This window comes from Cricetulus griseus, assembly GCF_003668045.3.
Source record: "Cricetulus griseus strain 17A/GY chromosome 1 unlocalized genomic scaffold, alternate assembly CriGri-PICRH-1.0 chr1_0, whole genome shotgun sequence".
NCBI lineage: Eukaryota > Metazoa > Chordata > Mammalia > Rodentia > Cricetidae > Cricetulus > Cricetulus griseus.
This window is the reverse complement of record NW_023276806.1, coordinates 29220098-29233851: the sequence shown is the minus strand read 5'-3', so window position 1 is coordinate 29233851 and position 13754 is coordinate 29220098. Positions and strand designations below refer to the sequence as shown.

General features: G+C 42.7%; 1 protein-coding gene across 1 annotated transcript in view; it reads right to left on the bottom strand.

The window, feature by feature from the left end:
* Positions 1-1344: 1344 nt before the first annotated feature.
* Positions 1345-13754, bottom strand: part of Egf (epidermal growth factor) — a 78102-nt gene continuing 65692 nt past the window's right edge. The window contains exons 22-25 of the mRNA XM_027395694.2: positions 9033-9200; positions 6460-6577; positions 4326-4431; positions 1345-2171 (exon numbers count right to left, since the gene is read on the bottom strand). Of these exons, the coding sequence (XP_027251495.1) occupies positions 1900-2171; positions 4326-4431; positions 6460-6577; positions 9033-9200 (664 nt within the window). The 3' untranslated portion in view covers positions 1345-1899. The remainder of the gene's footprint in view (positions 2172-4325; positions 4432-6459; positions 6578-9032; positions 9201-13754) is intronic.

The window sequence follows — 13754 nt, the reverse complement described above, 5'->3', positions numbered from 1 at the left end:
GATACAAATCAAATATGTTAGATGAAAATGTTTCTGAATTGTCAAACAAATGAGATATGGCGATATGAAGCTGGAGGAAGGGAAGGCAGACCCAGGGTGATGCAGGAACAGAAAGAACACACGGCACGTGTCTGTTTTAACCCAACCAGGGACTGTGGGTGTGGCCTGCACAGCACGTGTCTGTTTTAACCCAACCAGAGACTGTGGGTGTGGCCTGCACAGCACGTGTCTGTTTTAACCCAACCAGGGACTGTGGGTGTGGCCTGCACAGCACGTGTCTGTTTTAACCCAACCAGGGACTGTGGGTGTGGCCTGCACAGCACGTGTCTGTTTTAACCCAACCAGAGACTGTGGGTGTGGCCTGCATCAACACTTAACAATGCCCTGATTTCTAAGGTTTCCTCATCAGCTCAAAGAAATGGGGGATTTTCTGATACAATATATTGGGGGTGGGGGCTATGGTCTCATATTCCACTGGCTATCTTGAGATTCTAAAATAGGTGTGTTCAGATACACAAATGGAATCCAGTTAGTTAAGGCTTCAAAAATGTTAACTTGGGGAGCATAAAAAGAAACATGTGGAGAGGTTATGTCTATTATTATTCTGAGGTTGGTTCACTTACCAGAAATAAAAGATAGGTTTTGCTGGGCAGCAGTGGTGCATGCCTTTAATCCCAGCACTCGGAAGGCAGGGGCAGGCTAATGTCTGTGAGTTCCAGGCCAGCCTGGTCTACAAAGTGAGTACCAGGGCAGTCAGGACTGTTACACAGAGAAACCTGTCTCAAACAAAGATTGGCCTTGTGAATGTTCAGCTATCCATTATCAACAGAAAACTGAATTCAGAACAAACCTAAACTGGCCAGAGGAAAGTGTCATACTGAAGTCATCCATCCTCAAATGTTTACAGATTTCTACACCAGGTCCAGTTTGAAAATATGACTAACGATAGATCCAAACTGTCTTTGCCACAGTGTGAACTCTTGCATCCTCTGTGTTAGCAACATCTTGGCTAACATCTTGGAAGATGTACCATTAGAATCTGTGTGCAACGTCACTTTATAGCATCAGATAGTACAGTTTTCTTTTTTACAACGACAAGTCTAGCAAATCACTTTGGTTCAGCTCAGACTATAACAACTTCGTCAAATATATAATAAAATGCTGATATTTTTAGGGTGATTTTATTTAATTGGGAGAAATTGATGAAAATAAATCAAGCAATTTGTTTACAATCTCATATCTTAAAACAAGTAAAAAATATTGTGCAAAACCAGAATTTACCATTTTCACTGGGAAAGATTGGCAAAAGGAAAAATGATTAAGAAACACTAATGCCTCTTAAGAAATGTTTTAAAAGTTAAATATTTTCATTCACAGATTTCAAAGTATAAAAAAGATCTAATTCTGAATAAATCATTTTCTAAGTTACAATTATTTTCACAACCCAGAAGGCAAATTATGAGCATGGGCCACCCCAATAATAAATTAAATGTGCATAGTATATCTCAGCAATAGTTATAATGTTCCAACCATTTTATGGGACTGAGCTAAGGCTTTTGTGTAAATCATATAAATTATTTTGCAACTGACAAAATGTGTGATCACCTGCTTTAACTCATTTCTTCTGAGGCAACAAGGAAAGGAAGAAAAACATCTATTGAAGAAGACACAGCTTACAACGTGTGAGTGTCTTGACTTTGGTTTCTAATGATTTTCTTGGCTCTTTCTTTTGAAAGTCTTCAGTGGGACTGCTTGAAGGAAGAAGCAAAACTCACAGCTATGCAGCTGTGCCGCTATGTTCAGGACACTGAGTGGTGGATTAGCCATAGAGACTGGAATACCAATCTGCATGTAGATCTATTTTCAAATGAGAACATCCCATTGGTCTCGTTTGCTCTTTCATCGTTCATCTGCTTCCAGTTTCCACGGAGTTGGCTCTGTTTGGTGTGGTAGATCTGGGGCCCTTTGTTGACTTGATCCATTACCTGACTGGAGAGAAGGAAGCTTCTCAACCCCCAGAGTTAGAGGCCATTCCTTGTAGGAGGGTAAATGGGCGTTTCCCTCCATTTCCTGAGGACCCTTGTCACTTGGTGGTGGGATCCAGCAACTTTGCCCTGTGCCCATTCCATATATGTGGGGCTTCTGTCTCCATGAATTCAGATGCACTGACCCTATTCAAAGAAGATGGAAGGGAGGACAAGAGAGACGGAGGAAAGGGGAGAGGAGATGGGGAATGTGGAGGGAGAAGAGGAGCAGGAGGAGATGAGGGAGAGGAGGAGATTTCATTGTTTACAATGTCTGGCAAAAGAGACCCTTGTAATAGTCATGGGATAATAGACTTAAAACACTGGAAACAAAGGAACACACTGTCACCCTATTTGGTACTCATTTTTTAAAATTAGCATAGTCTTGATTGGTTGAGATGATCAAGAGAGCTGCTCTGTGTTCATCCTATCTCCACATCTGGGCCATAAATGCCTTAGAACAAAGTTTAGATTGGAAAGACACTTCCTCCCTCCCATCACGGCTCTCTTTCCCTCAACACAGTGCTCTTCACTTGACCCTTGACTTGCCCTTTGGCACTGGCTGAGGTCAATGATGATGGCTCTGTGGTCAACCACCAGTACTTCGCTTCCATGCCTTTCTAGGAACAGAGAACACAGTGGTTCAGAGTCAAAACTAACCTTCCCCACTCTTCCTTCCCACCCAACCTCTGCTTGAATTTTCACTGTGAATGACAGACACATGATGGGGGATTGAACCATATGGAGAACAAGTGAATGGCTCAGAGAAAATGAATCAGTGCATTTGCTGTAGAATGGATAAAAATGAAAATGTTCTAACACCGTAGTTCTCAGCCTTTCTAATGCTGAGACCACTTAATGTAGTTTCTCAGGCTGTGGTGACCCCCAACCATAAAATCACTTTAGCTACTATTTCATACCTGTAATTTTGCTATTGTTGTGAATCATAATGTAAATATTTGGTATGCAAATAGTCTCAGGTGACACCTATGACAAGATTGTTTGACCCCCAAAGGGATCATGACTCATAGGTTGAGAACCACAGTTTTAACCCGTCTTGGAATATAGACCTAACCATATGAATCCTCCTTTTTTTTCTGGGATAATCATATTTCTGTTAAATACATTTCTGAGTAAAACTCAGAAATTAAGCTTCAATATCACTCCACATGTTCCTCCTAAGCAGATTATCTCCACAAGAAACCATGTGCTTTTAGTTGCTCAAGGAAAAGTCGTAACTGTAAGGCAGCCTTTTACATTCTTATTAATAGCGCTGGCAACACCACCACCCTGGCAACTGTTGAAAATACTGAAATTTAAAAGTATACAGGCAACAGTTACCATAATAAAACATTTATTACAGTTTTTATTCAATTCCTTAATTGAGCCTTAACAGACTGGTCTTGCTCAAATTAGGCAATAACATTCATTTTTACCGAATTCAGTGTTCTGGGTTACAGAGCAGAATACACGTTCAAAATGGAAATTTAGAATGAGTTTATCATGACAAGACCCTATATTCTTCCTATTGAAAATTGGAAGAGGGTGGTATAGTGATAGGCATGACAAGAAGTATCAGAAAACATAAGTAGCACCATCACTTCACCGGCTCCTGCCATTAGCAGAGGAACTGTTTTTGTTGGCTCAGAGATTGATTCCCTTTGCCTTTCCAAAGGCCTATGACACAAAAGCATGTTCAGCACTGCCCTCTGGGTTGTAAAAAGGACAGTGATATCTGAGACCTGAACCCAAGAGACATATCACAATACAAGTCCTGGCAAAAGGATCTTATCAAAGGATGTGTGACTCTGTTTCTACCCGAAGCAGATTGAGTTCCAGGAGAGCTTGAGAACTTGGCTCAGTTTCACGGTGGCCTGGCTGGACTCTCAGACAGCCAAGAGTCTGGCTGAGGTTTAACCCCTGACAAGACCAGAGTTTTCTGAAGTCCCCGGGGACAATGCCTGGATCAAGTAACATTAATAGGACACTCCCACCAGTACATGGGACCTGCTTTTGGTGAGCCATTTCCACCTCCAGAGAAGCTATGCTCGCAGCAACAGGAAGGAGCTGAGTCCTGTGTGCTCACTCAGAATGACCTATAGACTGCAGTGTGCCTGGGCTTGGAGTAGACAGGACCTTAATAGAAGAGGGAAATGCATTCAAACCTATCTATCTAAACAACATGGCGTGTCAGAACCACCCAGTTCTCACTCAGCTCAGACAATGCTAATGGTCTTTTTGTGATTGTATAATACTTGTGATTGGGAAACACTCGAGATCAAGGTAAAGATAAGTGCTCACCAGGCTGCAGGTTAGAAGACAGGCCAGCATCCACTTCAGGGCCGTTGGGGCCAGCTACAGGCAGACTCCCCCCCTTGGGGTCTTGGTGTTCCTCTAGAACCACAAACTGCAGAAAAGACCAGGGAGAAAGGGGATACCGCTGTAATTCACAAGTCACCTTGATAAGCATTAAATTGTAGCACTCAGAGGAAGGTGAAAGTGGGATGGAAGGCCTTGCCAACTCGTCTTTGGCTAATGAGAGGTCCACTTTAAAACTGTTCTTTTTATTATTTTACTGTGGGTAAGGTGTTTTGACCACATTTATATCTGTGCATTATATGCACGCCTGATGCTCATGGAGCCCAGAAGAGGGCGCTGGATCCCCTGGAACTGGAGTTACAGATGGCTATGAGCCACCATGTGGGTGCTGGGAATCAGATCACAGTCCCCTGGGAGAGTAGCCAGTGATCTTAACTGCTGAGCCATCTCTCCAGTACTGAGAGATCCCAGCATTAATTGGAAACCTTGTGTTAACTTCTATTAGGGCACACAACTATCTTTCCTGGAACTTGTTCTGATTCTGGAATCTTGGGTTAAGAATCTTGGATTCCTGGGAACTACTGTTTTGCTGCAAATAGTAAAAGCATCCATAGGTATCCTAAGTACTGCCCATCGGCCAATGTGCACATGTGCACGTATGTATAGCTTATAGCTATATATAATTCATTTAAGCATCCTATCAAGTCCTAAGTAACTCACTCGCCAGTGAGCACTAATAAGCAATAGTGTAACTACTATTTTGCAGGGACCCATCAGCTGTTTCCTCATGGCTGAGCAGCTTAGGAGCCAGAGTGCTAAAAGGGAGGCCCAGATAACCACAACCACATTTCTGTTTACTCAACAAATGATCATTCTGTCATTGTTTGCACTGTCCAAACTGACTGCGCACTTGCAATGCAGGCTGAACAGAGCTGACTGGCCTGCACTCAGGCCACACAGGTTAGATATTAAAAGAGATCAAACAGAAAAAGGAAGAATAAAATTATGCCATGCTCTCTGTGCTCTAGGAGACAGGCTGGTGAAGTCCTTCCTTGTCAAGAAGTTACCAGGGGGAAGGCCTGCTCCAAGCTTTGGGCTGACTGAGTGGTTCAGAAAGGAGCCCTCCACAGGAAGGACCTAGAATTCAGAGTCATCAAGAGAAGTGTAGGGAAGCTTTAACGAGTGGCACCAATGAGGTAATAGGGACAGAAATGTGGTGATGAGGGTGACTCCCAGGAGCTGTGCTCTGTTTTCTCTCTCTATTCCCCACAACACTCGCCACACTTTGTCTCCTGCTCATTAATGGTCTCTGCAGTGACATATTGCAGAATCGATACAATGACCTGCTGTGTAAGGGCATAGGCTCATTATTTCTGACTCCAGTCAAGAAGACCGCTGCAAATTTTCTGACCATGTGCCTCTCCGCCCAAGCGCATAGGCTCCAGGACTCTGGCTGCCATGGAAGACAGCTGATGGGGGCAGATTTGTTTCTGCTGCTTCTCCTCCTAGTTTGTGGACTCAGCTCTCCCCAACTCCCTCTGATGTGTGCAATACAGTTGGTGTGGATGGTAGTTAAGACAGTTGGGAGGACACTGCTCCCCAGCCCCGCCTTCCAAATGCAGCCCAGAGCCAACAAGCTGTTCACCACAGTGTGGAGTTTTGATCTTTTTAAAAAATGTATTTAAAAGAGACACATGCAGGAAACCATTTCTCATTCTTTCCTATGACTTAAATGAGATTAATTAAACTTGCAGTCAATACCTCTATAGCCTATCAAGTGCACTGCAGGTAATATAGCAGTCCATAAGCCATGAGCCCTCAAAGCACTGAGCTCTGCTTAGAGAGAGGTCCTAAGTAAGCCACATGCTTATGGCATTTATGAAGATGGATCTTAGCATCTTAGCATCTTCAGGAAGCTCTACTGGTGAGGAACCGAGGTCCAGAGCACAAAGCACTTGCTGAAGATTGGCTAGATGCTAGGGCTAAAAGACACATTGTGAGACCAGCAGGCAGCTAGAACAGATTTCATTTTCTCTGAAAGTCATGAATAAAGAGGAAAATGAACAATGATTCTTATGAAGCCAATTCTTAGCTTCGTGTTCTTTGACAACATTACCCAAGGTTGGGGGCAAGAAGATATCCCAGCCCCGCTGCAGTCAGGCCCATCACTGCTCATGTTTCTGCTTGACTCTTCATATGGGTTCTTTGCTGTTTCCAATAGCTGCTTCTGAGTCCTGACATGAAGCCAAAAAAAAAAAAAAAAAAAAAAAGACCAAACCTGAGACACTATCAAAGGAAAAGCAGAAACCTCGGCCCACTCGCTGGCACAGCTATTTTGTCAGATTAGATCTAGAGATGGTGCCTATGTAGTCAAGCACGAAGCTGAAGACCCGAGGCCAGCATGCAGCTCCAGGGGGTAGCACTGTTAAGTAATCGGCCACAGAGATGTTCACTGGGACATAAACAACTCAGGAGCGTTGCAATCTCAAGAAAGAGTTCTAACAAGCTTGCCAAGAAATAGTTCTTATCATCTGTGCATGTGCATATATGAGGTTTGTGTGCGTGCACCTGTATGGAAGTGTGCCCTTATGTGGAGGTCAGAAGTAGACATTGTTCAACTTTCTCAATTGCTATTCATCTCGTGTTTTTTTTTTTTTTTTTTTTTGAAACGGGGTCTCCAGTGAACCTAAAGCTTGCCAATTCAGCTGGCCTGGTCATCAAGCTCCAGGGATGCTGTTTCTGTCTCCCCCATGCTGGGATTACATGTGTATAGCTGCACCCTGCTTTTTTTTTTTTTTTTTTTTTTTTTTTTTTTAAGTTTTCAAACATAGGTGCTGAGGATTTAACTCAGATCCTCGGGCTTGTATGGCAAACACTTTACTGACTTGGCCCCATCATCACTTTTGTTATTAAGAGGATGGGAGTCTGAAGCTGAAAATCCACCATCAACCAGCCACTAGCTTTCAATCCACATATGTCGCTGGTCAGGCAGGCTTGTTGACAAATACTTAAAATCATAACACTTGGGAGGCTGAGGCAAGAGTTTGAGGCTAGCCCATGCCACATAGCAACACTTTGTCTTAAAAAATATCCAGACTTCTGAAAAATATTAAATCACATGTGTTAACACATCAAACAAACAAAAAATAATTGTATCATATATAATCATAAGGGTTTTTTTGTTTTGTTTTGTTTTGTTTTGATTTGATTTTGAGTCAGGGTCTTACTATGTAGCCCTGGCTGTCCTGGAACTCACTGTGTAGACCAGGCTGGCCTTGAACTCACAGAGATCTGCCTGCCTCTGCCTCCTGAGTTCTGGGATCATAGGTGTGTGTCACTACACTTGGCAAAGTTTTTGTTTTTCTGTTTTTTTTTTTAAAGCTCTATCTGTAGATTGACATTCTTTCCAGCATTGATGACTCAATATTCTTTCTACAAGCATACAGAATATAAACAACAGGCTTTTAAAAAGTGTGGTTATAATGATGGGCCACCAAATTGAAAGTTCAAGTTTGTCCCCGAGAACCTTGTCTCTCAGGAGATGATGAAAAAGGTTTGTTAAGTGTATACCTCTTATTGGGAAGATTATGTTAGTATATCACCATAACAACTTCAGGTATCATCTATTATACCAAATACACCAGGCCTATAATAAACTCTTAACTCAGACTAACTCAGTCTCACAACAAGTCTTGAAATAAGTCCATTTCCCTATCCCTCATAGCAAAGAAAACTAATGCACACGAAGGAGGAAGCCAGCCTGCGGGTCTCTAGACATGAACTTGGACTTGAAATGCACAAGCTGACTCCACACTATTTACTGATACAGTATGCATAGCAGGGTGTTTGGTGGGAGCACCTTCGCTGATGATAGTGAATTTTCCAGAATACGAAACAGTTGTAACTGGAGTACTTCTTCAGTTTTGGTAAATGTGGTTGTATATTTACTTCCTGGTAGTAGCAGGTACTCTCCATCTCACCAGAAAGCTGACATCTGGCAGGTAAGGGGACCACAGCCAGAAGATGATGCATTCAAACCACATGATTTTATAAAGCCCCTCCAGTCGAGCCTTGTGAGCCACTGATTTTTTCATTTACAGCACAAACTATAACACTTCCTAAGCTGTTTCAGCTGATGACAGTGCCATGTTATCCTTTTAAAGCAAATGAACACGAGCAGTGAGATGCCTGTTTTACATGAATGTGTGTTACTGTTTCCCAGTTTTAAACTATTAATTTTAAACCATTGAAAACAAAGTCCAATGACCAGATTCCTTCCCAAGTTAGGGAAGATAATGGTTTTCTCTAGTGAAGAGTAGTTGTGGGTAATTAACAGCAGGCAGTCATGGTTATGCTGGCTGATGTAGGCATGTGATGCTAAAAGAAAACCCTGGTCTGCAATGATGCATTGTGGTAGATGAGATCTGAGGATGCAGCTCAGTGTAACATGTGTGAGGCCCTGGGTTGGAGCCTCACCATCACCAGAATGAAGAACCACAAGTCTTATGCAATGATCGGAAAGGGAAGAGCATTGATATTTTAGTGCAGTGATGTCCAGACTTTTATGAAAGATTATTCCTCCCTTTAAATGCAGTAAGTATTTTGCTCAAGTTCATCCAAGGAAATAGGCATTCCTTCGGAAGGGCTTAGAAAAGAGGGCATCAAGTCCCATGGAAAAGAAAGGATTACCTGTAGTGGTAAACCACCCAGGTCCCCAACAGGAGCAGCAGGACTAGTGCAATCACACAGACAGCCACCACAGTAATGTCGCGCTCCTTCCCGTGGCCAGCGTGGCGCAGCTCCCACCATCGCAAGTCTCGGTGCTGACATCGCTCCCCAACATAGCCGACGATACAGCTGTGGATGACACACAAACAGAAGTCAGCCAGAGACCCCTGGCACCCGATACTTACAAATTCAGTATGCGTTGTCTCTCTTCCTTCAATTTTCTAGATTCAGCTTAGTGAGCCTGTGATGTGAGCTAAAAATACTGATTCACGCACGCATCAACACGGATAACGTTAACCCTGAGAACTTTCCTCTTTCCATACTGTCTCTATAAGGCACCCAGAACACTGACGAAAGACATACTCAGGACACTTTCCTCTTTCCATACTGTCTCTATAAGGCACCCAGAACACTGACGAAAGACATACTCAGGAGACACCCTTTATAAACCAACACAAAGTGATTCTGCCCTAAGACCCAGGAGAGACCTGGAAACGAATGTTTGGTCAAAGGAAAGAACTAGAAGGTAGGGAGCCTTGTTGAACACTAGGCTGTAATAGAAGTGCATGCAGGCTCTGGACAGCGTGTAGAGCTTAGGTTATAGAGGGACTGCTTGCTGTTTCCAAGAGAAAAATTTAAAAAAAAAATAGTGACACAAGAGGTGAGTAGCTATTTTGAGGGCAAGGGGCCATTTACCTATAAACAGCTTACTGTTGGCTGAAGACTGTTATTGTAATTATAAGGTAAGTGAAGCAAGGCTGCCATCTACTGGAAGTGCTTGTTTCCAGAAACCAAAATGCAGAGAAACAACTGCATTTTCTTCACATTAGACTTAACTTACAACACCAAAAACAAACAAACAAACAAACAAACAAACAAAAAACCTGTTCAAATTTCCTCTCTCAGCCCTGGATCTACCATCAGACATCTATGTCCCCACTCTATTCTAAAAGGGCTGAAGTAAAGAATGCACAGAAATGATACCAGCAGCTCTGGTGGGAAGACACAGCATGGAAAAACACGGTTGAAATTTCCAGAAGACCTGGGGTCTATTCCCTAGTTCTACCTTTCACCCACCAAAAGAAAATGGAAAGTCACTTTCTGAGGAGGGAAGAAAAGGAACAGTAATTATTAAGCATCTGTGACTGACACACTGTCTTTACTCACTATTTTTTAACTCGTTATTGTTTGTGGACGTTCCCTGTTTTACAGCTAAGGAAACAGGCTCCGCGCTAAATAGTGTGCATGAGGTCACTCAGCCAAGGCTTGGCCGCTCTGAATCATATGGTTCTCAGATGTCAAACCTAGCTCCCTAGGGTTGTAATCCAGGCAAACCTGGCCCCGCCTCTCACCCACCTGCGCACCGCAGGTATGTGTACTCTGAACCTTTAAAAGAAAGACTCCACCCACTTCCCTTAGCTCTTCCCGCTCTCCCTCTGAAGGGGCAGACAGGACTTTTTTGTCTCTTCCCCTCTCTCTTCCCGCACCTCTTCTCATCTGTCCTCTCTCGGTCTCTCTGTCTCTGTGTCTCTTTACCTTCTCATCCCCCTACACACACACTCTATAAAATCTTCAACATGAGTCACATCTGCAGTTCTCTGTTTCCCATCTGCCCACCGTCCATCACCCGCAGGACCGCGGACCTGCCACGCGGTCCTAAACCACTACTTTATTCCTAACACTTAGTACACGTACACTGTGGTGCTTTCAGCAGGACTTTGTGTTCTGTTCACCTCTGAAAGATAATTGTTCTAGAACCGACTACACAAAAGATGGCGGGAGCTGAGGGGGGAAGCACAAAGTTATTCAGGCTTCCTGGGGTCTGTTTTAATTCTAGCTAATTTTGGTTACAACAGCAGCCATATTTTTTTAAACTGTTGGATGCTAATGGGCTCCATTTGCAAGCTGATCTGGGGTCTTGAGGACTGTGTCAAATGAATGGCCAGTGGTCCTACAGAGCCAAGCAGGCTATGATAGCAACAGAGCCCAGCACAGTCAGCAATATACAAGAGGGTAGGGCACAGCCATGAGTGCTGTGGATTATTTGAATTATTAATTTGTTTGGCAAAAGAAGTTTGAGTTTCCATGGTCAAACAATATACACCAAGTGAGTGTAAAGCAGCCTTAAAAGTTGTTGTAGTCATGAGTCCGTGAAGAATGGCAGAACACTCTCCAACCGGACTTGTCCTCGGGAAACGTCACAGCCCTGCTGTAAGGGGTCCTGCTTTGTAACGAAGTATTAGGAGGGTGTTTGGCCAAAGCCAAGCCAGAGAGATTGAAGGCCTCCTCGGAGCTCAAGAGATTGGGCTATCCCAAGCAACCAGGTGGGCAAAGTTATAGGCAGTCAGTACCAGCCCATGCCCCCCCCCCCCACACACACATCATGGGTCCTGGGCTCTGAAGAGCCCTTAGAAGCGACTCTGTGCAGGAAGACAGTGATGTGCTCCTGAAAAAGCTGCACTGACAGGTTCTCCCTAAGGTCTGTTACTTCGGAATTAATTAATACGATGTAAGGGAGGTTGACGGACAAACGGAAGGAAGTTCTGAAAACCTGTTAAGCCACATTTTTATTAAATCAATTCAAAATAAAATAAAGTTATGCTCCAACGATTGTGAACACCAGTGATTTTAAATATTGCTTTTGGTTAAAGGTCCTTATGTGTGTTATCTTTTGTTTAGTTAAAATAGGGTTTTCCGTGACCCAGGCTGGTCTTCAATTAACTTTGTAGCCAAGAATGGCCTAGAACTTCTGATTCTCCTCCCCCTACTTCCCTAGTGCTGGGATTTCAGGTGCACTCCTGTGCCTTTGCCCTGCCCGACTTAATTGTCATCTTTTGGTAACCTGTATTTAGAGCATAACCAAAGAAAGATGATGTTTTCATAGGGAATTAATGCTAAAAAGAAAGGTGTGTTGATGAATCATCAGAATCAGATTAAAATGAAAACTGCGCCACTGCAATGCACTATAGCCCTTTGGTATCCTTCATATTGCAATAGTGATTTGGGGACCTAAAGTTAACTACCATGGAGGAAAAAAACCACAGACAATCAACTAGACATCCACTTTTATAATTCCCTATTTGGTAGAATAGGATAAAGTGTGTAGATAAAAACAATTGGTTGCTAATATTAAAGACGATTAGTTAGAATTTATTATGATACTTAAAAGACTCTTGAGTTAGAAAATCACAGTATGTAAATATAGACCTGAAAGCAGAACTCTACTGTAATTGGGTCATTTTACTAATATTTCCAAACAGTTCCACAATCTTTGTCAGGCTGACATGATTTTTAATGTAAGATCATATAGTCTGTCAAAACATATAGCTTCTTCTTCCTCCAATAATTCAGACTCTTTTTCATTATTGCTAATAAAAATGACAAAATTGTTTAAGCCCATACCATCTACTCAGTAGGATCACAGCCCCGGCCCTGGGGGACTATGTGTTTTACACATCTATCTTGAACATGTGAAATTCGTTAAAGGTAAAATGTCGACCTGAATTAGATACAGCATATTTGGGGTGTGTATGCAACTGCACATGGAGACTAGAAACAGATACCAGTTATCCTCCTCTTTTGTGCTCTGCCTCTTAACAACTGTTATTTTTATTTATTTATTTATTTAATTTATTTATGTGTATGGGTATACACACGTATGGATGTATGGATATGTGTGTGTGTGTGTATGGGTGTATGATTGTGTGCTTGTATTGGTGTATGGGTGTCTGGATGTATATGTGTGTTCGCGTGTGTGTGTATGCATGTATAGATGTATGGGTGTATGGATGTATGTGTGTGTGTTTGGGTATGTGAATGTGTATAAGTGTATGTGTGTGTATGTATGAGTGTATGTGTGTGTATGGGTGCATGTGTGTGTGAGTATGGGTGTGTGTGTGTTTGTGTATATGTTTATATGGCTGTATATGCATATATGTATGTATATGAGTGTATGTGTATATATGTGTGTGTATGTGTATATGAGTATATGTGCATATATGTATGTATGTATGTATGTTTATATGTGTGTATTGTGTATGTATGTATATGTATATATGTTTATGTGTATAGATGTTTGTGTGTGTGTGTGTGTATGTGTGTGTGTGTGCATGCATGCATAGATGCCACAGAGCATGTGTGCAGGTCCGAAGACAACTTGAATGAGTCTTATTCTCTCTTTCTACCATGGGTCTCAGTGACTGAACTCGGGTCCCAGGCATGGTTGGGAGAGTTTTTATCTAGTAAGCCTGTCTAGATCTTCCACCTTATATTTAGAGATATGGTCTCTCAGGGAACCTGGAGCTCACTGATCCAGGAGGCTCTGGGGACCCTCCTGTCTGTACCTCTCCAGTTCTGGGGTACAAGCTCACATTGCCCCACCTGCCTGAGAGATCTGAACCCAGGCTCCCTTCCTTTGCTGACTCACCCTTCTCCCCAACCCCACACATGCCTTTATTATACAGAAAGGCTCTCTGTGTGGGCGCCATGGGAGTGTCTCAGAACTCTGGGTCTTTGGAATCTCTTCAGGTCAAAACTTGGCCTGCCATATTGCTCAGGGGAGCTAAACAGGAGCAAACAGCAGCTGTTTCATCGCTCAACCTTTTCTGCCAAGACAACACTAAAAACTGGATATTAGGAAGAAAAGGAAACTTTTTTTAGCTTTAAACATTAGAGGCAATAAAT